The sequence below is a fragment of the Myotis yumanensis genome, unplaced genomic scaffold (assembly GCF_028538775.1).
Source record: "Myotis yumanensis isolate MYYU_CA2020_CCGP unplaced genomic scaffold, mMyoYum1.0.hap1 SCAF_1, whole genome shotgun sequence".
Classification (NCBI taxonomy): domain Eukaryota; kingdom Metazoa; phylum Chordata; class Mammalia; order Chiroptera; family Vespertilionidae; genus Myotis; species Myotis yumanensis.
This window is the reverse complement of record NW_027223752.1, coordinates 196,734,230-196,760,515: the sequence shown is the minus strand read 5'-3', so window position 1 is coordinate 196,760,515 and position 26,286 is coordinate 196,734,230. Positions and strand designations below refer to the sequence as shown.

The 26,286-nt window shown below is 37.0% G+C and overlaps 1 protein-coding gene and 1 long non-coding RNA gene across 3 annotated transcripts in view; one reads left to right on the top strand and one right to left on the bottom strand.

Annotated features, from left to right (window-relative positions):
• Positions 1-1,726: 1,726 nt before the first annotated feature.
• SULT1B1 (sulfotransferase family 1B member 1) lies at positions 1,727-20,929 on the bottom strand. Of its 2 annotated transcripts, XM_070395447.1 has the most exons (8): positions 20,856-20,929; positions 20,319-20,519; positions 19,910-20,038; positions 16,708-16,805; positions 15,137-15,263; positions 12,854-12,948; positions 8,869-9,049; positions 1,727-5,753 (listed from the first exon to the last, which is right to left on the bottom strand). In XM_070395447.1, exons 2-8 carry the CDS (start codon positions 20,464-20,466, stop codon positions 5,641-5,643), a joined length of 891 nt encoding a protein of 296 aa, XP_070251548.1. In that variant the 5' UTR covers positions 20,467-20,519; positions 20,856-20,929; the 3' UTR covers positions 1,727-5,640. The 2 variants fall into 2 exon arrangements, with proteins under 2 accessions (XP_070251548.1, XP_070251541.1); XM_070395440.1 differs by lacking the exon at positions 20,856-20,929 and having other exon boundaries at positions 20,319-20,601.
• Positions 20,744-26,286, top strand: part of LOC138995094 (uncharacterized) — a 19,741-nt gene continuing 14,198 nt past the window's right edge. Inside the window, exon 1 of the long non-coding RNA XR_011468509.1 lies at positions 20,744-20,820. This is a non-coding gene — a long non-coding RNA (uncharacterized lncRNA). The remainder of the gene's footprint in view (positions 20,821-26,286) is intronic.

Genomic DNA, 26,286 nt, shown 5'->3' with positions numbered 1-26,286 from the left:
TTCACAGGTTTATAGGCAATGTCCCTTCAACAGTTGGGCTGTGAGAGTAGATAGAGCTTGAAACCTTTTCATTGTCATCTTGGACACCATTACCTAATTATGTTTATGGTAATGTTTTAAGAAGTGATCTAATACCTAATATTTAAAGGAAATTATTTATATATAATTAGATACAGGGTCATAGAGCAGTTGAGAATGACATTTTGGAGTTAAATAGGCTTAGATTTAAAGCCTAGCAAAAGTTTGAGTTTCCTCAATGTATAACAGGTCTACTTGTACTTCTACAAGATTGCCTGGCATCTAATAAATGATCAATGCAAATGTTAACATGTCATAAAATATAATAATTACTCCATATACATTATTTAATTTTATGCTATATAATTGATATATACAGTATATTCATATATATGTTAATAAAATCAGAAACTTCTTTGACTCTCAGTAATTTGCAGAATATATATACATTTTGAAGCCAGCTAAAAACATGGAATAGGAAATTAAAGATTTCCCAATGGACAAAACTGGAAAAATTTGAGCAAGAAAATACAGTATTACTGAATTATAACAAAAAGTATAAAATAAATATCCATGAGTCCTTACTAATATAAATAAATAAATTATAAATAAATAAATAGCAGGAGAAATTTAAAACATCTCCCAAGCAGAATAATTCTAAATAATTTCCACCTTTCAGAAGGTAAACCATTACTCCCTGCTTCTTAAGTATAAGCTATAGACTGTGATTTTCTTCCAAGTGTATAATATGGAAAGAAAAACAAAGAGTAACTTTAATAAACACTACTTCAAGTAGGTGATCAAGGTCAACATCAACAGAGATAAGTCTTATATTTAGTATATATCCTTGATGTCATGTGATGAGATTGGTATTTTAACTCTATGGTCTTTTTCCCCAAAACACATTATCCTATCATAGCCATGATAAAAATATTACATATCTATACTAATAAAAGGGTAATATGCAGATTGGTCATGATGCCCTCACAGTCATAAACGGATATTCTAATTAGTCATGACCAGTATGCAAATTGACCATCACTCCAACACACAAGATGGCCGCCCTCATGTGGTCAAAGATGGCCACCCCCATGTGGCCACAAGATGGCCTGCAGGGGAGGGCAGTTGTGAGTGATCAGACTAGCAGGGGAGGGCAGTTAGGGTTGACCAGGCCAGTAGGGGAGGGCAGTTGGGGATGACCGGGCTGGCAGGGGAGGGCAGTTTGGGGCAATTGGGCAGGCAGGGGAACAGTTAGACGTCGATCAGCCTGGCAGGGTAGTGGTTAGGGGGTGATCAGGCTGGCAGGCAGGCAAGCTGTTGGGAGCCAGCAGTCCTGGATTGGGCCTAAATGGGCAGTCAGACATCCCTCGAGGGGTCCCAAATTGGAGAGGGTGCAGGCTGGGCTGAGGGACTCCCACCAGTGCACAAATTTTGTGCACTGGGCCTCTAGTATCTATATAAAGAACATTCTACAAAATAGCTAACTCAAAATAATATATATCAAGATTATAGAAAAAAACAACACAGAAAAGTTTGAGAAACTTTCACACCTAAGAGAAAACTAAGAAGACAAGATGGTTAAATGTAACATGGTGCCCTGAATGGGACCCTGGGATAGAAAATGACATTATAAAATAACGAAGGAAACCTAAACAATGTCTGGACTGTAGGTAATAGTAACATATAAATATTTATTAAATGTGACAAATATACCATATTAATGTAAAATATTACTAATAGGGGAGATTGGGTGTGGGGTATCCAGGAATCTTCTGTACTATCTTGGCAATAATTATACAAATCTAAAACTGTTCTAGATAGAAGCTTTATTAAAAAATAAACAAAAAAGCACAACTGGTGTATTTGAAAAAAGGGGGCGGGGGGCAAATGCCCATCACCTCTATTGCCACATCTCCAGTCCATTGGCAGCCTCTGAAGCAACCTTTACTCCAGGGATTCCTTGCAGTATGACCCATAAACCTTTGCATTTAAATGCCACTAAGACTATATAATAAAAATAGAAGTATTACTGAGGTCTAGTAAATAGCAAATCTATTCATTTCTCTTTTTCTTCAAGGTCTATTCATCTATTAAGATAATAATTGTTTTTGTATAATCTTTTCTTTAAAGGGTCAAGTTGAATGCTGACCAATACACTGACCTTAGAGTTCAAGAGCACTTGATATTTTCTCCAATGTATCTAAAACGTGTTAAGTCAATTGGTTTATAATTCTGCAAATTCTTCAAAGGAGAAGCTATGATGTTGGTGATGGATTATTAATACTGTAGATTCCTACATCTTATCTGAATTTACATGATCTTCTTGTCCATAAAATAATAAAATACTAATAAAAATAAATCTGATGTAACTCATGTGATAATATGACTGGAATTACCAGTAAGTGGAAGTGTCAGATGGAACATGCTATTATAAATCCCAAAGTTTTAATGAAAAGTTATTTAAAGCACACAATAAAAAAACATTATCAGAAATAATGAATTGGAAACAGTATATATTAATTAATAGCATTCCCCAACTTTTGAAATGTTTATCAGGTTAAATATTTGCTTTAAGTTAATATGTAGTATTGGTAATTAAAGATTAGATGATAAATCTTGGTAAAGTCATTTTGCCATTCTTTTAAAGGCACTACAGCTAAACCTTTAAGATCACCGGACAATTAGAATGATGCCCTACCAGCAGAATTCTGACCTGGTCACCAGATTCTCACTACTCTTAAGTAGAGTTTTCCATCTCACTCAGGAGCATCTTTCATGACAAGTATTTGAGTGCTTAATAGGGCAGAGAATAAGGAGATATGGCTATATTTTGACCTCCTTGCTAATAGATGTTGGCATATAAGTTTGAATGCTTTGTGTTCCACATTATCTGATAGAAAAGTTACAGGGAAGGACTCCTATAGCTTTAAATACTTCCAACTCATTGGACGTTCACAATACTTATCCAATAACTGTGAATGATCAAATGACTTGGTCCAAAACTTTCATGAAAACATAGAACAGCAATAAAGTTTAGAATATGTACTCTATTCATTAAAGAAACAGAACCAATGGGATATGTGTATACATTTGCATATAAATATGTATTTGCATATATACATGCACACATGTTTACACAGGATGCAGAAGGCAAATGCAGTCAGGCAATTTTAGGATGTGGAAGAAATATAAACCGATTACTAAATTTTACAGATGAGAAAACTAAAATCTTATTTACTTGGTTTTCTAAAGTTTAAGTGTCTCACTAAAGAACAATCCAAGATACTGTTCCTTTGAGAGTCTTTTTGCCTCTTTCCTTTTTACCAATAATGACAAAGATTCATGATAGGTACCTATTACAATAAGTACTCTAAACAAATTCCAGTACTTGTTTTGAATGTCACAATGAAAAGATTTTTTAAGCCATACTTTGGCTTCTTAAAAAATAATTCCTTGAATTGATTAGTGAGGTGCCATGAGAGAGGGAGTAATCACATCATTGCCACATATTTGCTATTACTGTCCTCACATCAGGTGCCATGGGTTAGAGGTAAATAGAAAGAGCTTCATCTAAGTGGGTTATTTTTTTTTTTTAATTATAGCAATGATTGCTTGGGGGGATAATGATAAATTCACTATTTCAGGGAAATTAATTTGGTGGCAGTTCTCTGAATAGTCACAAAAGATATTCAGTACTTTTAAAACTGTAATTCTACTGTGTGTTGCAACCTGAGGAGTGAGTGAACTCAGATGTTGCCATTTGAATCAGAAATTAAAATATGGATAAAAGGCAATGACCTGTAAGAAATATAAGGACAACTTATATTCTTCTGTTTTCTCCACTCTATCCACAATGCCTAGAAAACTACCTGGAGCAGAGCTAAAGATCACTCAATTTTTTTGAGTAAAACCCAGTTACAGAGACATATTTCCACAAAGGACAACTAGGGAAAGTGGAAATTATTTTATCCTGCTAGTGGAGGCAGTTAGTGCAGCCAATCTATTACATAGATTAAAGGCTAGTTCAGAGATTTTTTTTAAAAAAATAAACCATAGCATCAGAAGTCCATACCACATTAGCTTATTATTAATAAAGATAATAAAGTAAATTTATACAGGATTGGCTTTACCTCCTTGTTGGCAAGAGTATTCTAGAAAGTTGGAACTGTTCCACAATACCCTTAGCTATTCAAGATTAATTAAAATGTTTTAAGGAACGTGCACACATTTCATTCCCTGAAATAATTTATAATACATAAGATAGATAATAAATGTCAAAACAATTATCTCTAAGATCATAGCTATACCACTCCTAGGAGCTTTGTAGTTGGCATTAGATCAGTCCCCTACGGGGGTTGAGAAAGATGAGTTACAAGCTTGAGAGCTATTCCAGATGCAGTGGCTGACAGCAGAGATTTGCCTATAAAGGCAAAATATTGTACCCAAGTTATTGTAGCCATCTCAGTTGTGGCTCAGGGTGTCTGTCATGTCAGAACTCCTCCCCAAAACGAATAAGTGCCCAGGGCATTTGAACCAAGCTTGAGTTTGGGAACTTGGGCTTGGCATTTAACTTGGCACATGAAATATGACTTGCAGGCAAAAGGTCTTGCTGCATAGAAAGATAAATATAATTCCTTCCAAGGCAAAGGTGGAACAAATAAATGTTCCTAGGAAACATATTGAAGAGCCCAAACTGAGAGGTATAGTGAGAGATACTGGAAAGAAGGGATGCTTGGTATGGCATAGTGGATATTCAGCCTAGAGAGCATCCCTTAGACACCAGATTGGGAAATCTTAGCCTCAGTTATGATCTTTTCTGGGGTATTAAGGGATGCAAACCTGTTCAGACACAAGAGAAAATAAACCGAAATTCCCAAATGGTGACCAGAGTCCAACAATAGGCAATTCTCAGAAGATAAGAAGAGGCTGATAAGATCTAGGAAGGATTCTCCCCAGAAAACAGGTTCCAGCCCCCAGTCAGGGTCTCATAGTAGATGTCCAGTTCTCAGGAAAGAGTCCAAGGGAGACTAATGACCTTTCACCTTAGTAAACTCAGAAATTAGATGCTCAGAAATTAGAGATTTGGGGATGTACTTAGATTAGGGACACACACATTTCCAAAATCTAAACTACATGATGTGGGACATGAAGCATGTTATCAAAATAGAGACACCACAAGGCCATGAGCTCTGATTCAGGGAACATCTTGAAACCCAGAAAACAGCCGTGGAACAGTGTGTCCAGAATCAAGTTTTCAACAAAGGGAAATAGGGGCAGAGCTAGGAAAGATGGTGTCAGTGTGCAAACATTTCTTGGGCCATGTTAATAGGGAGGGAAACATCATTTTTAGACCAAATATATGGAGATTGAGTAGGATAACTATTTTCTTGGCAGTATTAGGAAAAGGCAATAGTCTACAAAAAGGTAATGATTGGTCTTTATAAAATTCAGAAGCTCAAAGTCAGGAGCAAAACTGGGAACTTATTAATGACACTGGAAAATCAAAATTTTAAAAGCACAATTGTCCCTGTTAAACCCCATTTGATTGTGCACATCAAATCTCAACTATCCTTGTTTCAACAAATTACAGGTCAATTCTTTTAGATTTGCATTGTATGCTCTTCAAAATTCTGTGCAGAACTGCAGTGTACTTCCAGACATTTCCTTCCTATAAATGGCATCAAATTTCTCATTTTGGGCCACTGTGAAGTAATTCTTCCAGTCACCTGCAATCCCTAAAAATAAGAAATACAAAAACATGTGAAGGAATAAAATATTTTCATTATGAAGGTATAGCTAGCATATACCAAAAGAAAAGGTTAGAAAAGTTGAAGAAAGACTTTCTTTGTATCTGAATACTTTAAAATGTCATTTCTCTTTTACTGGTAATTCCTCCCACCTAGAAGGTGACTTATAACTATAGAGTCCAACATTTAAAGACACTTTCTGAGAAGGATTAATTTTCTTGTACAAATTTATGGGATGTACAATGTGGAGTTTCCTGAAAGAAATCTTTTAGAGTTTATAAATTTCCCAAGTTATCCTATATAATAAAAGGGCAGCAACCATAATGACCAGAATGACCGCTCAACCAGTAGCTATGAAGTGCATTGACCACCTCTCGGTCCCTTCCCCACCCCCTGGCCTGCAGGTTCCGATCGCAGCATGGCAAGTGGGGAGCCATAGGGAACCAAGTGGTTGGCGGTGACTGGGTGGAAGATGGCCCTGATTGCAGCCTAGGCCTAGGGATGCTAACTGTGCATGATTTCATGCACTGGGCCTCTAGTGGATTATAACTGGACACCAGTCAGGCATATTTTATTCCATGAGTTACTTTTGGAAACTGTACAAAGTAGTCAACAGCACAACCAAACCATAAAAGAGAGAGCTAATAAGTATCAGTTCATACTTATGCATACATGAGAATGCTATGATGCTTATATGATACCTGCTATTCCTGAGTTCAGTAGACTTATATCATATTTGCATTTTAGATGAGAAGAATAGCATCAGACATAACATTCCTGAATTATCTTTACAAAAGTAAACTTTTGTGATATAAATTTATTTAGTTTCTTAAACTTGGATTCTTATATTTACTACTGTTAATGTGCTTGGAGGAAGCATTTACTTTGCTATATTATGAAATATTAAATATGTCCTATTGCTTTGTATCTATATTAACTTGTGATGGTTTGGTGAAGATTTCAAGCCCTTTTAATGAAAAATATTCCCTTAAGTTGTTTCCCTAGTTATTATTCTTTGTTCTATGAGTACGTGATGGCAAGAGCTCTTAGGGATGTATATGAGGGTAGTGTATATTCAAGATAGTACATATGTGAAGATATTAAAAAAAAAAGAGAGCACAGGTTTAAACAGTAAAGACTCATATAAAGTACTCCGACGATCTTCTGTTTTGAATATAAATTAACACATATAAATATATTTGCATTATAAGAGTAAGGAAAGTGTAAAAGTTTTTTCAGATACAATAAATGTTGGCCAAAGCCCAGATTTTTCTGCTTTATTGCAATTTGGGACACAGGTATAAATATTGGACATCATTTATCCTGTCCCTACTACCTTTACTACTGTGTGGCTAAATTATAACATTGGTTTATTCGACATAGAATTCTTCAAGACTTGAATGGCCCTTTGAGCCCTTTTCAGCATCCATTTACATCTATGTCTCTTGTATTGCATTATGAGCCTCCTGAAGCAGATGCATGTGCCATTCAACCTTGCATATTCTACAGGATATGTGCTAACTATAGATATTTATGAAGTTTTTCCGACATATAACTTAATGAATGGGTGTGTATTCTTTAAATGTTTATTGAATGCATGAATAAATAAATGGATAGAGGTATCTTGAATTGTTTAAAGTAATAAGGCTTGCTACTTTTTAATGTATTATTTATGATCAGAAAAATATTCCAAATGCTTATGTATCATTTACCTTAATCTTCCCTCAAAACCTGTGCCATAGATGTTAGTACTTTCTCCATATTTTTAGTGATGGAATCTTAGTTTTGGCAGATTAATTAATATGTTCAAAGTCATAAATTTGGGGAGTGGCAGAGTCTGGACAAATTTCAGGTCAATCTGACCATATAGGACATGTCCTTTACCATTTCTGAAGGGCACGTAAAAACTGCCTCTCTTATTAGGCCAACATGTACTCTTTTAGGTTGAAGTTGGAGAAACCATATGATTCAGATACTGAACTTATCTCCTCTATTGCTATATTCTAATGAGAATCATACAATGGTATCAATTTTCATATTATTGGGGATAAAACTATTCTAGAAATTTCAGTCAATGACCTGGCATAAAATATTTGCCTTGTTTTATAAAGTTTTTCTTTTTAGTCTCCCATCAGAAAATGTGTGAGTGTGTATTATTAGTTTTCTTTGTTCAAATTTGTAATGCACTATTCACAATGAAAAATTTGCTTTGCCTTCCTATACCAGAAGTCATTTTTGAAAGGTTAAATGTAGCGTTTTAAAAAATGAAACACAATTTTAAAACACTGAAACCATTTTCCATTTTAGTAAATTCTGGAGGAAAATTTTTTATAAAAAATTTAACCATATACTCTTTCAAAATTAAGGGTTTTCTCCTACACATTTCTATCCCCAATACATTCCCAGGATTATGTTTACTTCCCAGTGCACCAACTGAAATTGTACCTTTTCCCTCCAATTCAGTAAAGAATATTGAAAACAGAGGGTGATATTATTAAGTGGGTAACTTCTTAAATTTGTTTAAATTAATTATTTGTAAAATGCATTATTTTTGTCATTAATAAAACATTTTAACACAAATCATATACAACAAGCCATAATGGAAGTAAGTTTTAGGTAGCAAAACTTTCCATAGTGTAAAAAAAAAAAGTATTTTCTCTTGGTGAATCCTTTTTAACAAAGTTTCCTAAATAATACGGGGACTTTAAAGAACATGGTACTATAAGGAATGACATTAGTTTCTCACTGAGAAGGAGGTCTATGACAATTTAGCGAAGATTGAGGATTTAGATATAACAAATTTGGAATGACTCATATTAGAACTGACAAGACCACTCCCATGTAGCAGAGTAGCAAATACAAGGAGAAATATGTATCAAATACTCAAGGTATTCTGACAATAGGTTTATAAGCTTTATTTCCTTTAATAATTTCTAATCTGATTCAGCAATGTTGTGTGGTTAGTATTTTTAGTGTCCTTATTTTATAGATGAGGAAATTGATACCCAAATTGGCTATTTGGTAGAGATCACAAAGTTAATCCTAATTTCAGAGTAATACATAACAAAATAAAAACAAAAGTTAAACTTAGAAAAATATTCACCTTTGCGCATAAAAGGGGATTTACTGTGATCCATCACTGAACTTGGTATATGTGTATAATTCACCAGAGGGTTGTCCTTCATCATTACAAATGAGGTGTGATGGATGATCTTATTTAAGATCTCATCATTTAGGTTTTTCTCTAGAAATGTAGCAATCTTCTTGATTTCCTGCATTGGATTCTATTAGTGGGTAAAGAGACATATCCAAGAAAATGGTTAACATAATGTAAAGACTATAATATTTATAATATGTATTTACAAATGTTTACTTTGAATAGTGAATCAATATTTTATGTTTAGCAAAAATGGAATAGAAATGTTTTGTTTGTTACAAATCTTATATTTTTAGTTTACATTAACAGTACAATAAGAATAAACCCTGAGCTAAATATTAAAATACTTATAGAAAACAATCTTAAAACCCATATTAGGCTCAATTTGTAATCAGATTTGAATTGTGCATGTTTTAGAGACACAGTATCTTTTTATTCTTTCCACCTCTCTTTTTCTGCTTTTAATAAAAACTTATTTTACCCAACCAGTGTGGCTCAGGGGTTGAGCCTCGACCAAGAGGTCACTGCTTCAATTCCTGGTCAGGGTATATACCCGGGTTGTGAGTTCAATCCCCAGTAGGGGGCATCCAGGAGGCAGCCAATCAATGATGTTCTCTCTAATCGATGTTTCTATCTCTGTATCCTTCTCCTGTCTCTCTCCAAAAGAATCAATAAAGACATATTTTTAAATTTTTCTTTCTTGTTTTTAGTAACAATATTTAAAAACAAAAATAATAAATTCATGGACAACTTCAAGTATACTTTCTTTAAGGTATACTGATTAGACCTTGCTTAGACATAAATTATTAAAAATAAACTCTAATACATGAGCAAAGTCATTGAGACCTAAATTATCCATTAGCCATTGAGGATAAAAAGAATAAAATATAAGAAATGGGTCATTTTCCAGATTCTAATGACATAAACTTAATTTTTATAGCTTTTTAGGATGCCAAACTAAAATTTGGATGGACATGTCTAGAAAGATTTTGAGGAAGTGATATCTATGCTGAGTTTAAAATGGTGAATATAATTTAGCAACATGTGTGGTCTTTTGAGGTGTTGGACAGTGAATTTTCAATAATGAAAAAGTTAAAACTCTTGGAGGTATCAGTGTCACATAGTTCAAAGGAGAAAAAAACACACAAAATGGTTAGAGTTAGATCTGAGTTTTTTGTAGGAGTGAGAGAGGCTATAAAACTGGAAAGATGAGTTGGGTTTAAATTAGGAATATCTTTTGATATCTTGTTGAAGGATTTGGACTGTATCTGTAATGCCAAAGGAAAGAAACAGCTTTTAATAATGTGTCTTATTAACTCTGTGCCTGTATGTGTGCACATGCATTTATACACATGACAGAGGCTAAAACCAATAGTAGTTAGCATATTAATGCAAAAAGACCCATTGGAAGGCCAATATTCATCAGGGCTGAAAATCAGCATGATATTGTCCTGCTGTGGGCTCAATGCTGAAGGCAATTCCCTAACCTGATAATCCTTTTACTGATTACCAATCTTTACCTTTGATATGCCTGTATGCATTGCTAAGCGCAAATGTGTATTCAAGTAAATAAAAAGAGACCGACCAGAAGTCAGAGAACTTCTCCTCTAGAGAGAGGTTTCCCCATGCTTCTAAATTTATATTTCTTGTCTAGTGTTTTCATTTGTGAGTGGCCCCGTCTTCAGATCCTGAATCCTCACTGCAAAAGGTTGCGGCATACACACGTGTATGTTTTGGCAGGGAGGTCTCTAGAAGGGAAGTTATGATAATATTTTATGTGTGAGACCTTGATGAGAGAAAAGTAAAATGTCTAATTAAGGGGTGGCAATGCTTAGAATGAGTAAAAAGTCAGAAATGATGATAGTAAAGAAAAAGCCAAAAGAAAAATTAGTAGTAGTACTAGGAAAACACCTAGATGAACAGGCAAATAGAGAGCAATTTCTCTTAAGGATTCAATGTGTTTGGAGAATAATCTGGCTATAGTCAAAGTATCAATGAAGATTTTGCTTTATAAACCAGCATAAATTCAAATACAGGGTGCTGACTCCTATTGAATCTCCCTCTCCTGCATTTCTTTTTCACCTCGTTGAGAATTTATGCAGACACTCATAAACTAGATGCAACTAATTAGGCATCTCTCTGAATTTTATTCTTGATATGTAATTGTAATTTTGCTCTAATATTGTTTTATTATACCTCTATATAACATTGTCTAGGAATATTTGTATGGCAGTAGAAAACATTATATTTTAGTAATTATTATCTGTGTAGAAAATCTGAGTGGGATTCAAGTGTCTGGATATGCTTTGTAAAGCTGATTAGACTACACTGCAAATCAATCAATATAAATGAGTTGATTTGAATAAGGCATGTTAACTGAATAAAGAGGAAATGTTGACACCAGAGCATCATGTGGGAGACAGCATGATGTGTGACTCAGAATTTGGATGTCAGCCCAGATCAGGAAATGTATTTCTCCATTCTGTGGAGAAAGGAACTATATTAAGAAGCAAAAATTGCTCTTTTCATAAAGCTAACAAGTGCTACTCATGTGTGCAGAAAGAGAGATAGTAGTTGGAACAGAAGAACAATTTTATATCTTATAAAGAATAGGTAATTGAATATGATTAATCAACACCACTTCAGTTTTACAGCTGTGTATGCCGCCAAGTTGGCATCAATTGCCTCAAACACTGGTAAGATTTAGAGCACAGATTCTCCGTGGGCTGCAAACAAGTGTGACAGAGGTGGGAGCCTGTGCAGAACAGAGACACTGAGGACTCTTTTTTGATATGATGTGAGAAATAATCTGGGAGTTAATCAGAAATATATGGAGCAAGGGAGATTTTACCGAAACATGATTTCTGGTATGCAAAATAGGATTGTCACTAAAATGTTTCTTAATACTGCTTACTCATTTATTTATTAACTCATTCAAGCAATCCATTATTCACACAATATAGGTGCTATGTTAGGTATTGTGGATGCAATCACAAGAATAGTAGCTATGGTATCTTCCTTCATGAACCTGAAAATCTAAAAAGTATTCTCATTTGTATGCCCAGGCTTTTAAGAACTAGAGAAACTTGATTTCCACATATTTCCCATATGTGTGCATGCACACACCTACACATTTGCCTAATTTGAGTGATATAGGCCCTGAATAGGCCTGGAGCTTTGCAGTAGTATTTGAACGAATACTGGTTCGTAAGGAGACTAGATGAATAATTATGAAACCCTGACTAAGAGAGAGGTAGTAAAAAAATAAAGGAGGGGAGCACATTTGAAAGATATAGCAGGGCAGGTGAACCCACGGGATGTTCAGGATCTAGTTGAACTAGATTCACTATATGGAAGCTAATGAGGACAATTTACTTTCAAGTTTTGAAAACTGAATGGACATATAACTAACATCATCAACCAAAAGGGAAGAAAAGAAGAAAAGAAGTACATTTTGGAGAGAAAGAAGCAAGATAAGTTTAGTTTTAAACATATTAAATTTGGTGTTCATGTTAATAAAAGCATGGGTTTGAATTCAGTGTAGGAATTAAAATAAAGTTTGGGGGACATCAATAGCATATAAATAGTTTTGGCAATAGTGGGCATGGACATGAACACCAAAATATAGCAAACAGCTTAAAAAGAAAAATGACCAAGTGATAGAGATACATTAAAAAACCATGAGAGAGTGATAATGTGTTAGATGGAGGAGAGATTTTTAGAAAGTAAAGGTACTCGAAACAAATAGGATCAGAAGAATAAAAATGTTAAAGTTTTCACAATTAGAAAGTTATTAATGATCTGAACAAGATTTGGGTAAGCAGTCATGAAGAATTGGAAAAGCAACCATATCATTTTGAAAATTTTATATTAATCCTTTTATCCCAGAATGTAGTGAGGAATTATTCAGAATGAATTTTTACCATTTTACCTCTTTCATATCTTCATAGTGCAAGAAAAGTATTGGGTGTTCTTCTTTTTTCTTCCACCAGCTCTTAACATGATTAAACCAGGAACCATAGGCCACTAAAACAAACAAATAAACAAAAACCTATTTCCATAGCATTCATAAAATTAAAGATTTGTTCCTAAAAAATAAGTCAAATTGTACAACCATTTTGTGGATGTTAATAATCAAGGGAACTGAGAATGTAAGGCCAATTTAACCATGAGTTTATAAATAATCAGATTTTAAAATATAAGGTACAAGGAAGCATTTCAATTGAAAATACATTTACCTTCATTAGGTTATACTTAGCCTCACATGGAAGGAGACTATTCTTTTTATGAAGTACTCATATCAAATATTTATCTAAGTACTATGAATATGTGTATAACATTTTTTACTAATGGTTTGGACAAGGAAAACAATTTCTATCATGAACAGAAATAGAGAATGGATTTCTAGCAACTAAAAAGAGATTAGAGAATATTTTCATTAAGCCAATGTTTTTGTTTTTTATAATATACTAGAGGCCCAGTGCACAAAAATTTGTGCACTCGGGGGTTGGAAAGGGGGGGGTCCTCAGCCCGGCCTGTGCCCTCTCGCAGTCTGGGACCCCTCGGGAGATAACGACCTGCTGGCTTAGGCCTGCTCCCAGGTGCCAGAGGGCATGCCCAATCCCTAGGTGCAGCCCCTGGTCGGGCTCAGAACAGGGCCGATTGGGGAGTTGGGGCGCCGCCACCGTCATGCACAGAGCAGGGTGGATTGGGAGGTTGCGATGCCACCCTCAGTCACGCTCAGGGTAGGGCCGACTGGGGGGTTGGGGCACCGCCCCCTGTCACACTCAAGGCAGGGTCGATGGGGAGGTTTCGGTGCCACCCCGTCACGCACAGAGCAGGGCCCATCAGGAGGGTTGGGGCTCCATACCCTGTCACACACAGAGCAGGGCCAATCAGGGGGTTGGACGCTGCCCCCTGTCATGCACAGAGCAGGGCCAATCAGGGGGTTGGGGTGCCACCACTGTCACACTCAGGTCAGGGCCAATGGGGAGGTTATGGCTCTACCCTATCACACACAGAGCAGGGATCGTGTGGGGGGGGGGTTGGGGCGCCACCCTCTATCACCCACAGAGCAGGGCCGATCAGGGTGTTGGGGCTCAGCCACTGTCACACACAGAGCAGGGCCCGGGGAGTGGGGGGGTTGGGGCGCCGCACCCTGTCACAGAGCAGGGCCGATCAGGGTGTTGTGGCCCCACCCCCATCACACACAGAGCCGCAGGGCGATCAGGGGGTTTGGGCGCTGCCCCCTGTCACGCTGATCCGGTGCCAGGAGGCCTCGCGGTTCCGCTGATCCTGGTGCTGGGAGGCATATTACCCTTTTACTATATAGGATAGAGGCCTGGGGGCCGGCTGGTTTGCCCTGAAGGGTGGCCTGGATCAGGGTGGGGGTCCCCACTGGGGTGCCTGTCCAGTCTGGGTGAGGGGCTGAGGGCTTCTTTCAGGCTGGCGGTTGTTGATTGAAGCTCCCAACTGCTCCTTTTTTTTATTTTATTCTGGGCCAGCTTTAGCTCTGGCTCTAGCTCTGAGGCTTCGTATCTGGTTTGTTTCGGTTCTATAATCGAAACAATGTATAACTTCAGCTCTGAGATCCGGCCTATATTTGTTAGAATGTTTCAAACTGCCAGCTCAGAGGCCGGCAAGTCAGGCGGGGAACGTTGGAGTCTGCAGTCCCTGGAGCAAGCAAGCCTCATGTTCGCTTCCAGCTGCCTGGCTGCCGGCCGCCATCTTGGCTGACAATTAATTTGCACAAGGATATGCTGATTAGCCAGTGGGAAGGGTAGCGGTCCTATGCTAATTACCATGTTTCTCTTTTATTAGTGTAGATTTTTATTGATTTCAAAGAGGAAGGGATAGGGAGAGATAGAAACATCAAAAGATGAGAGAGAATCACTGATCCAGCTGCCTCCTGCAAGGCCCCTACTGGGATTGAGCTCCCAACCCAGGCATGTGCCCTAACCTGGAATTGAACTGTGACACTCAACTACTGAACCATGCCGGCCCGGCATGACAATGTTTAACACCAACTTTATATATTGAATATCATAGGAATATATTAGACATATTTGATTTAATTTTTTAAATTGTATTTGAATATACTTGTTACTGACTGGGAAAAATAAGTGTTTTAAAAGGAAAAGTCATAGCAGTAATAGTTAATAGTATTATTAAAAATTAAAAATTACTTATTAATTTTAAACCAAGGTCTACCTACCATTTCCAGCCATGAATCTCTCTAGATATTCATCCCAGGTGCCAGGAAGAGGTTGCAAATTATTCATTAAGTCAAAATGATAATATGAGACTGCAACATCCTTGGCATTTCGAGCCAGATAAATCATCTGCAGGAGGAGAAGGAAGAAATGGATGGCATTTTTAAAGAGAAAAATTAACATACAGGCAAGGAAAGCAACATATTTGAAATCTATGAAATGTCTACAAATCAATTTAAAAATTTTAAAAATAAACATACTCATACCATACAATTTAACGATTGCACTACTTGGTATTTACCCAAAAGAGTTAAAAAAATAAGGTACACAGAAAAATGTGCACATGATTGTTTGTAGCAACTTTATTCATAATTGCCAAACTTGAAAGCAACCAATCTGACCTTCAGTAGGTGAGTGTAAAAAAACTGTGGTACCTCCAGACAATAGAATATTATTCAACACTAAAAAAAAAAAAATGACTATTAAGTCATGAAAAGACATAGAAGAATGTAAAATGCATGATAGAAAAAATACAACCTGTAAAGGCTACATACCATGTAATTCTGATTCCATGCTGTGTATTTCTACAAATCCATAGGATATACAACACCAAGAAAAATCCCTAATTATGGACTTTGGGTGATAATGATGTGTCAGTGTAGGTTCCTCAATTGTAACAAATGTACCACTCTGGTGGGAGATGATGATAATAGAGAATCTAAATGTGTGTGAGGGCAAGATATGTATGGGAAATCGCTTTGACTTCCACTCAATTTTGCTGTGAACCTAAAATTGGTCTAAAAATAAATAAATTTCCTAGGAAAGAACATATTTTAAAAAAAAGAATAAGAAGGGAATATTATGAATAGCTTTTCAAGATTTATAAGATTCAACATCTTAGAATTTCTCACACATCACAAACTAGCAAAAGTCAGCTAAGATAAAATAGACAATCTGAATAGCTCCACGATTATTAAAAAAAAAAATGAATTTAAAATTTCTCCAAAACAAATATCCAGCCATAAATGTTTCACCAGAGAATTTTATCAATCACAAAAGAACATCCTATGTTGAATTTTCAGAGAAGAGCAGACTACCAGAGACAGCTGGGAAATAACAGCAGCAATATTGTGCTGAGATGAGAATCCTTTAGCTACATAATGTTGGAAACCTTTAGTATGTAGGATTAGACTAAAATAATTGAGCCCTAGGCCAGGGGGCTCAATTGGTTTGGATGTTGTTTCATACACCAAAAAGTTTGCAGGTTCAATTCCCAGTCAGGGCAATTAATTAGGTGGAAGGTTCAATTCCCCATTGGGGCACATAAGGTAGGCAATAAGCAATCTCTCTCTCTCTCTCTCTCTCTCTCTCCCTCTCTCTCTCTCTCTCCCCCTTCCTCTCTAAAATCAATAAAAAACATAACCTTGGGTGAGGATAAAAATATATTTGAAGCACATTCATTGAAACACTTTCTTATGTAGCTCAGTTCTCAAGGTAACAAGTAAATAAAACATCTGAGCAATTATTTACTATGTGAGTGAGTCAAGGGTCACATTAAAAAATTGACTGGCACCTTGCAGTTGTTCTTCCAAAAAGACTCAGGAAGGAGATCAATGGGTAGATGTGTCTTCACAAGCCGGGGTGATGGATTCTTCTCTAATTGCTCTACACCTGGGGAAATTTAGTTTAATATATAGAGATATTAGAGTCTCCAAGAACCCTGCATTTCCTGATTTTCTCAACCAGCCTTTCAAAATATTTCTAAACAGTATATAATGTTACTAAATTTTAAACTAATCATAAGCATTATTTACCCAGATTCTAAGAGGTGATATTATATGATGGTTCAGGGCATAGGATATGAGATTAGTCTTGGATTCAAATTCTAACTCTATCACTGACTCACTGTGAGCCATCAGCCACTCACCCAGGCTGGCCAGGCACCCCAGCGGGGACCCCGACCCTGAAGGGGCTGTGGCCAGCCTGCAAACAGCCATCAGCCCCTCACCCAGATGGCCACACCCTCATAGGGTGAGGGTCCCCGCTGGGGGGCTTGGCCAGCCTGCAAACAGCCATCAGCCCCTCACCCAGGCTGGCCAGGCACCCTATTGGGGACCCCCACCATAAAGGGGCTGTGGCCAGCCTGCAAACAGCCATCAGCCACTCACTCAGGCTGGCCAGGCACCCCTGCAAGGACCCCCCTCCCTTAAGGGGGTGTGGCCAGTCTGAAAATGGCTCTCAGCCCCTCACCCAGGCTGGCCAGGCACTCCAGCAGGGACCCCCACCCTGAAGAGGGTGTGGTCAGTCTGAAAATAGCCCTTAGCCCTCACCCAGGCTGACCAGACACCCCAGCGGGACCCCCACCCTGATCCAGGACACACTTCAGGGCAAATCAGCCTGCCCCCACCCATGCCCCAGGCCTCTATCCTATATAATGAAAGGATAATATGCAAATTGACCCTAACAGCAGAACGACTGGTCACTATGACACACACTGACCACCAGGGGGCAGACGCTCAATGCAGGAGCTGCCCCCTGGTGGTCAGCGTGCTCCCACAAGCCAGGCTGACGGCTGCCAGTACAGCAGTGGAGGGAATCTCTCCTGCCTCCTCAGTAGCGCTAAGGATGTCCGACTGCAGCTTAGGCCTGCTCCCCGCTGGAAGTGGACATCCCCATAGGGCTCCTGGGCTGCCAGAGGGATGTCTGACTGCCAGCTTAGGCCCAATTCCCCAGAGAGCAGGCCTAAGCCAGCAAGTGGTCACACCCAAGAGCTCCCAGACTGTGAGAGGGCACAAGCCAGGCTGAGGGACCCCCTACCCCCGAGTGCACAAATTTTTGTGCACCAGGCCTCTAGTACTAAATAAAATTGTTATCTGAATTTCAGATTCAATTGGGTATCCTGAATTTTATAAGAAAAAATTAATTATACATCTATAAAATTCCTATTTCATTATGCTTCTACTGACCTGGTAGTTACAGCCACTTTACTCAGCATATAGAAATGAGAGATCATAACATTCCACAACTCACTATTCCTCAGTGCCATGACATGAACTCATGTTTATTTTTTGGTGGAGTTTTCCCACATTGTTGCTCCTTTTCCCTTCCTCAACTTTCTTCTGTCTTGTAATTGTTTTGCCATTGATATCCTTTAAATGAACCCTTTGCATGCACAAATATAAATGTTGGGAATATGTAATGACACCACAAGTATTCACATTCAGGCTCCAGACTAAATCTGAGTGCCAGTTTATCCTCCTTTACCTGGTGTACCTCACCTGCTCACTCTCCGGCAATGCTACACAGCCTTACTAATCACCTCCAGCCCCCATCTCCCACGAATAGTCCCCAACTCCCCTATTCCTGATTACTTTGATTCTACCACTTTCTTATTTCATACTTTTCTATGGGCCTCTAGTCTTAGGTCATTCTAACATTCATTTTGTTGCTTGTCCTTCAGTTCCAAGCTTTAGCATTTGCCCTCTGATTTCAGGCAACCACACAGGAAAAAGGACACATGCCCAGTTGGTCTTTCTCTGTCTGTGTAAGCAACTAGCTCCAGTAGGCGATAGCATTTGGATTCTGCTCTTTAAATTGATGTACAATTTCTTCACTGTACTTATTCTGGGCTTCCAACAGCACTAGAGAGCCAGGCCTCACTTCTTAATACCTCTCACTTGCCTTCAGGACATCATACTTTTCTGATTCTCTCTCAGCTCACTGTTTCTTTTTTTTTTTTAATAAATCTTTATTGTTCAGATTATTACAGTTGTTGCTCTTTTTTCCTCCCAAAGCTCCCCTCCACCCAGTTCCCACCCCACCCTCTGCCCTTACTCCTCCCTCCCACTGTCCTCATCCATTTGTGTACAATTTTTGTCCATTCTCTCCCCTCACCCCCAGCTCACTGTTTCTTAAAAATTACAAATCCTACATGATCTGTCCCCAGCAAGCCTCCAATTGTTTTGCATCTCATTCTTCCCTTCTTTCACTGTTGTTGTTGGTTGTTGTTTTTTTGTTTTTGTTTTGTTTTGTTTTTTAATCCTAGGACTATGCCAATGCCTTTTCTGCACCTAGTTCTTTATAGCTAATATTTCACCTTCTGGAAATATGCTTTCTCCAACCACATGCATGGTTTTAGGTCTCAATTCAGGAGAGATATTCCTAATCATCCAGTCTAAAGTAAACTCTCCTGTTGTTCTTTTTCATAGAGTCCTATTCTCTGGATACATAAGACCAATAATATGCACATGTTGGTAGTTTACTTATTTAATGTCTCAATATTACCATAAGCTCCTTGTGGTTAGGACATCTAATTTACTAATCATCTTGTATCTAGTTCATATAATAGTACATAATTATTTGGAAGCACTTAATAAATATTTGTGAAATAATAAATTTTATTAATAAATTTTATTTTTAAAAGGGATTGGTATTTATTTATTTATTTAACTACAGCAAAGTTCTAAATTAGGAACTTATTGCTCTACACCAAATTCTACACAATAAGTCAATAAAATATAAGGAATTTTTATATTATCAACTAAGTTTTTAGTTGTTTCCTACAACAAAACTCATTCATTTTTGGTTACCATACCCAAATATGTCATAGGCTAAAACTGCAGTTTCTCTACATGCTTCAGTTATTGTATTGCTTTCAAACTTCCATTTTATGTTACCAAATTCACTCCATTTTTAGTGGAAATCATAAACACAATAATTAATATGTTAGATAAATAATCTTGCAAAATAATAATTCCCAAATGGTTTAAAATTACCTGACGTTCTTAATCCAGGGACAGCCATTTCCAACATTGGAACTTTCACATTTATAAAATCTCGCTTACATTTCTCAACATCTCCATCATTTAAGACCATGTCCACAATTTCACTTACCCAAGTGGTACCTGTGGCAAAAAGCAACATTTTTTATAAACCATCATCTGAATCTGAGGGGAAAAGTACCTATTGGAAGCCTGCCATCATAATATATTTCATTAGAAACTTAATTCTGCAGTTTCATTTTCTATGCCCCAAATGCCCATTTTAATATATTTGAAGTGGATTGCTAGACTGACTGATAGGCATATTAATTTTATTTAGGATAATAATGATTTTATAGAGAAGTTGATTTTCAGAAAACAAAGGTTGATATGAGATCTGCATTTTTCAGGCCATGAAACTCACCTGATTTGGGGTAAGTGGCTATCACAATGTCATCTGGCCTGCTGTGGAACTGTTCAACCCTTTCCCAGTTGTCCACAAAAGCATAGATCATGGGATAGCCATGAACCATCTTCAAATTTTTTCTCAGGACGTCTTTGGGAGTAGTCATTTTTGTACCAAATTGTACAGATTCTTAATAGAATATTTTTTTACAGTCAAATCCTGGAGAAATAAAGAGAATGAAAATCAGAAGCTGAGTAACTGATGTTATTCATAAGAGACCGCAACATGGCACAAAGTAAAATTGGCCTCTAACACACTGAGCACACAGAGATCTAAATACAAAGGGCGTTTTTGTGGGTATACAGCTGTAGATTGCAAGAGCAGCAATTGGCCCTATGACAAGCAGAACAAAGGTCTTTGGTGGAAGCTTTGGAAGGAAAGGGAACTGCATATCTTACTTTGAATTTAAAAAATCAGACTTCAGAGACTTATGTTAAAAACTATCTGGACTTAATGCAAAGTAAGTGTATCACTCATGATTATACTTTAATTTACCTCATTTTTCCTTATAGAAATCTTTTTTCTTTCCTACCATTCTTTTTCTGTCCAGAATGCATCTGTTTTCTCTGTCTGCTTGTAAGTTCTTGGTCACTGATTTTGAGCAATTAAATTACGATGTGCTTGGTGTGGTTGTTTTCATGGGCGTGTGTCTGTGCTCACGCGTGCATACTTCAGGTTTATCAAGCTTCTTAGAAATGTGAGTTTTACAGTCATTATTTCTCCAAATATTTTTTTCTGTTTCTTCTTCCTTCTGGGATTTGAGACCCCATACAATTTCTAACAGCTAACTGATGTCCTATTCGTTTTTAAAAATCCTTTTCTCTTTTTGTGTTTTAATTTGGATGATATCTATTGTTATGCCTTTATGTTCACTAACCCTTTCTTCTACAATGTATAATCTGATGTTGATCCCATCCAGTGCATTTTTTTTTTCAGACATTGTGGTTTTCATCTCTAGAAAATCATTTTGGGAATGATTATATATTCCCTGTCTCAACTTTTCAAACATATTGAACACAGTTATACTGACATGTTTGCAGGGTCTGCTTAAAGACAACAAAACAAGTTAATGGCAGCCCAGAAATAGATTTAATTTCCCAGCTCTGCTCCCTTTGTCACAGTGCAAATCTACCATGGGTGGGATCTACCCAAAGTCAACAAATGTTCGTGATTTATCTTATTCAAATAAGAGGTTTACAGTTTATAAGGAAGTCTTTCTTTGACAAAGCAAACTTTCCCTGACAAAAAGCACAAGCTCTCCATACTGTGAAAATGTCAGAGATTAATGGTATGAGTAACAAGATGAAAATAAGGCAGCTGATCTGAATACACCCTGGTCACATCTGGGATGTGGGTGTAACCAATTTAGAAACCCAGGAGGATTAATCCTGAATTAATATGGCTCATTGTGACTAGTGGCTGACGATGATTTCAGAATAATATTGGGAGATGAGTCCAGGGGTAGGACTGGAAAATATAAGAATACTAATCTCATTGAACCAGATACATTGGAAGATGGTTCATTATGATATTTACTTTTAAATATGAAGTTAGTTCATAAAAAATCTTTTAACTATAAGCATGCTCAAAATGGAAATCATTCAAAAGAGCACAATTATCTGTGGATGCAAGACAAAAACTTAAAGAAGAGAGATTTAAAAAGCAAACTTTGCCTCACAATTTAATCCCCTATTTTAGTTTTCACTGTCTGTCAATAGTGCTGCTGTTGAAAGGAACCCTGGGAGCCTGAAGTAGTCCAGGAAGGGCAGGGCTAGGGAGTCCAGGGAGGGGGGAAAAAGTAGTTTCAGGATATGATCTGTATGTAGTAGTCGGTGACTTTACAGTCAATTAAGATATAAAACAGAGGCAAGGCCTGCTGTTTCAACAGCTGGCAAAGCCAGGAAGCACTGAGGAGGAAATGAATCAGGGTGGTGGCCAGAATTGAGCAAAGAAAAAATTGTATAGGTTTCCACAAGGCTTCAAAGGATCTGAGAGGAATGCATAAGCTGAGAACCAGAAAGATCAGTGGATGAAAGACTGTTGCTTCTCTAGCACATATAAGAATGACTTCTAATTTTGGTTGTGATGAAAAGTCATGATGTTTGTGTGTATGTGTTTTCATCTGGAAGAAGCATAAGTTCCCAATATCATGGAAAGAGCAAACATATGCTGAAGCAACAATTTTGGCAGCAGAAACAGAGAGGCTCAAGCTAATGGTTTAAGAATGGGCAGATACATAGAGAAGGAGTGAACAAGAAGCTTGTGTGTGGAGGAGTAGAAATGTGCTCCTGCCCTCTATCCCACTATGTCAACCACCCTATAAGATTCCCTTTTGGTCTAGTTTCTGGTATCAATCCTTTTATGAAGAACATTTGTTTCAAACTTAAATACAACTATAATCACCAACCCCTTACTCTGGTAATTATACTGATCAGGGTAGGCTTGGTGAAGTCAAAAGGCCCAGAAAGAAAGTAGCACACTTTTATATATCCCATTTTACTTACAGATTTAAAAAAAAATTCTAGACATATTTGTGTTTCTAAAAAACCTTGCCATTAACAACAGATTTCTAATTTTTTTCAGCCAGTGTTTTAATTTTTAATTTGTGTGGAAGGCAGAAGTGTGTGTGTGAGGGAGAGAACCTGGTTTATTGGTGTTTTGCTGCAATTATGGGAAACATAATCCTTCTCAGTGCACGTGCGGTACAAATCTGGAGAGTACTGAGACCCATCCTGTTAACATCAATGTGGCTCTCTTTGAGGATTTGGAACATATGATTTTTTCTGCGATATACTCTAAGCTAGTGTGCTCATTTTTTGTGTGATTTTGTAACTCTGTAGACTAAGTAATTTTCTTCCCTTTTGATGACATATGCGGATTGGTTTCCACAAACTACCACCTTCCTGCTCACCATGCAATCAAATGACATATTCCAAAGACACAGGGTTAATATAGTCCTAACAAAGTTTAGAAATAATATTTTTAATTGGATATACAGATTTGCTATTAAAAATTAACTTTTTCAGAGTTTGTTTAAAAATCAACTGATATAGGCAAGATATCGGACATCTAGACAACCTGAAATCAGGCAGAGATTGGAGGCCTCGTAAATAGTATAATAGTATAATAGACCATTAGTATAATAGATTATTGGACTAGCCCAGCCACAATTAGTGAAGCCATGCAAAATAACAGCAGGACCACTGAAGTCAGTGGGGGGAGCCTATGGGCAAGAGGGTGGCCTCTATAACCAAACCCCCTGAGTTTTAGATTCCAAACTCAAGTTTCACCTTTCTGTACCTCTACAAGAAAAACAAAATTCTAACAAAAATATTTAAAACTTGTTTATCTTAGTTGAAGTTAAGTTTACAATTATCTTGTAATATAAATTCATGCATCATAGGATAATAAGGGGAAAAATGATGAAACCCCATGCTGTAGATTTAGGCCAGGCTGTTGGGGTAGTAAAGAGAAAGGTGTGTCAATTAGGTCAATTTGTTGTATCAAATATATGAAGGGTAAGGAAACCCTAATAATGAAATTTTCCATACAATAATAGGCTTTTGTTATTCTTTTTTTTATTGTTTAAAGTATTACATGTCTCCTTTTTTGCTTTTGTTATTCTTGTTTGCTAGTTGTTCTCATAAAAATGTACACACTGATAAATGTGTACATTTATATACTACACAAGAATATATATACCACACAAGAATAAACTCAAAATGGATTAAAGGCTTACATGTTAGATTCAAACCCATAAAAACTCTAGAAGAAAACATAGGTAGTAAAATCTCAGACATTTCTTATAGCAATATTTTTCTTATATATCTCCTTGGGCAAGGGAAACCAAAGAAAATTAATAGGTTTACTTCAAACGAAAGAGTTTTTGCACAGCAAAGGAAATGGTGAAAAGACACCCCACTGAATCAGAAACACATTTGCCAATGATACATCTAATAAGAGGTTAATATCCAAAATTTACAAAGAATTTATAGAACTCAATACCAAAAATACCAACAATCCAATTAAAAATGGGCAAAGAACCTGAATAGAGACTTCTCAAAAGATGACAGACAGATGGACAATAGACATATGAAAAGATACTCAACATCACTAGTTATCAGAGAAATGCAAACTAAAACCACAATGAGATATAACTTCACACCTCTCAGAATGGCTATCATCAATAAATAAAAAAATACGTTTTGGCAAGGATGTGGAGAAAGGGGAATCCTAATGAAGATTAGTGCAGCCACTGGGGAAATCAGTATGAGTTATCTCAAAAATTAAAAAAAAAATGGAACTGCCTCATGACCCTGTGATTCCTCTTCTGGGAATTTAGCTGAAGAAACCCAAAACACAAATTTGAAAGAATGTATGTACCCCTATGTTCCCTGCAGTATTGTTTACAAATAGCCAAGATCTGGAAACAGCCCAAGGTCATCAGTAGGTGAATAGATAAAAAAATGCTGTACATTTACACAATGGAATACTACTCTGCTGTAAAATGGAAGAAAATTTTATCCTTTGTGACAGCATGGATGGTCCTGGAAAACATTATGCCAGGTGAAATAAGCCAGTCAGAGAAAGACAAGTACCGTATGAATTCACTCATATGTGGAATAATGAACAAACTGAACTACCAAGCAAAATAGAGACAGACTCATAGATAGAAAGCAGGCAGACAGGAAGGGTGTTGGGGGTGGTGGAGGGATTGAGAAAAAAAAAAAAGATAGAGAACTAATGGACATGGAAAGCAGTGTGGTGATTGTGGGGTGGAGGTGGATAGGTGGAGGTAGTAGAGAGCATAAAAGGGATAAAATGTGGTGGAGCCCTGGCTTGTGTTTCTCAGTGGTTATAGCTTTGGCACATGCACCAATGGTTGCAGTTTGGATACCCAGTCATGGGTACATACCTGGGTGGCAGGATCAATCCCAAACCCTGATAGAGTTGCATGAGGACCACAACCAATTGATGTGTCTTCCTTACATCAATGTTTCTCTTTCTCTCCCTCTTTCTTTCTCTCTCTTCCTCTCTCTTCCTTTCACTCACTCTAAAAAAAAAAAAAAAATCAATGGAAAAAATATCCTTCAGTGAGGATTAACAACAACAACAAAAATAGTGATGGAAAAAATAAAACAAATTAAAATAATTAATAAATAAATAAATAAATCACCTGTGATGGAAATAGGAGTAAGAGTCACCTTCTTGAAATTCTTGGTGTCTTCATACCTTACCTACCTGAGAAGGCAGGGATTAGCAGGGAGATGAATCTACTTCCTTCTCTGAAAGAGAGTCACACTGACAGTTGTTACCAGAATGCTTTTTCCTCACTTCCCTCTTTAGAAATGGGGAAGTTCCTCATCTGAATATTGACATCCCATATACATTATTCATGAGAAAGTAGGATAATAACAATGAAGGAACATTCCTGGATAAAGAAATATCCTCAAGAAATAAAAGTTATTTACATTACGAAATAAAAAATATCCAAATAGAGCCATACAGAATCTGGATATTATTTCCTTAAATGTCTTCAAAACCAAAGGAATCCACTGTTGAATTTTAGTTTCAATTCCCTTGATTGCAAAACTTGGGGCTTATTACTCTTTATAAAGTAGCTGTCCTTCAAAGTCCATGCTGTGACTCTGGGTTGTGTGGGGCAATATGAATGGTACCTTTTGGAATTGAAGAGTGTACAAGATGCACAACTGTAGTTGCTGGTGCCATAGATTAACAATATAATCCTGACCCTTACAATACACTCGGTAAATATTTTGGTGAATGAAAGGCTTTAGATTTATGTTAATAATCATATTTTTATGATATATTAATGAGTTTTAGTTCCTAGATATAGAAAATAGCTTAATCTTAGTCAGTTGTGCTTGGCAAATATTAGAAGACAATTATTCTCATATTGTTTTAT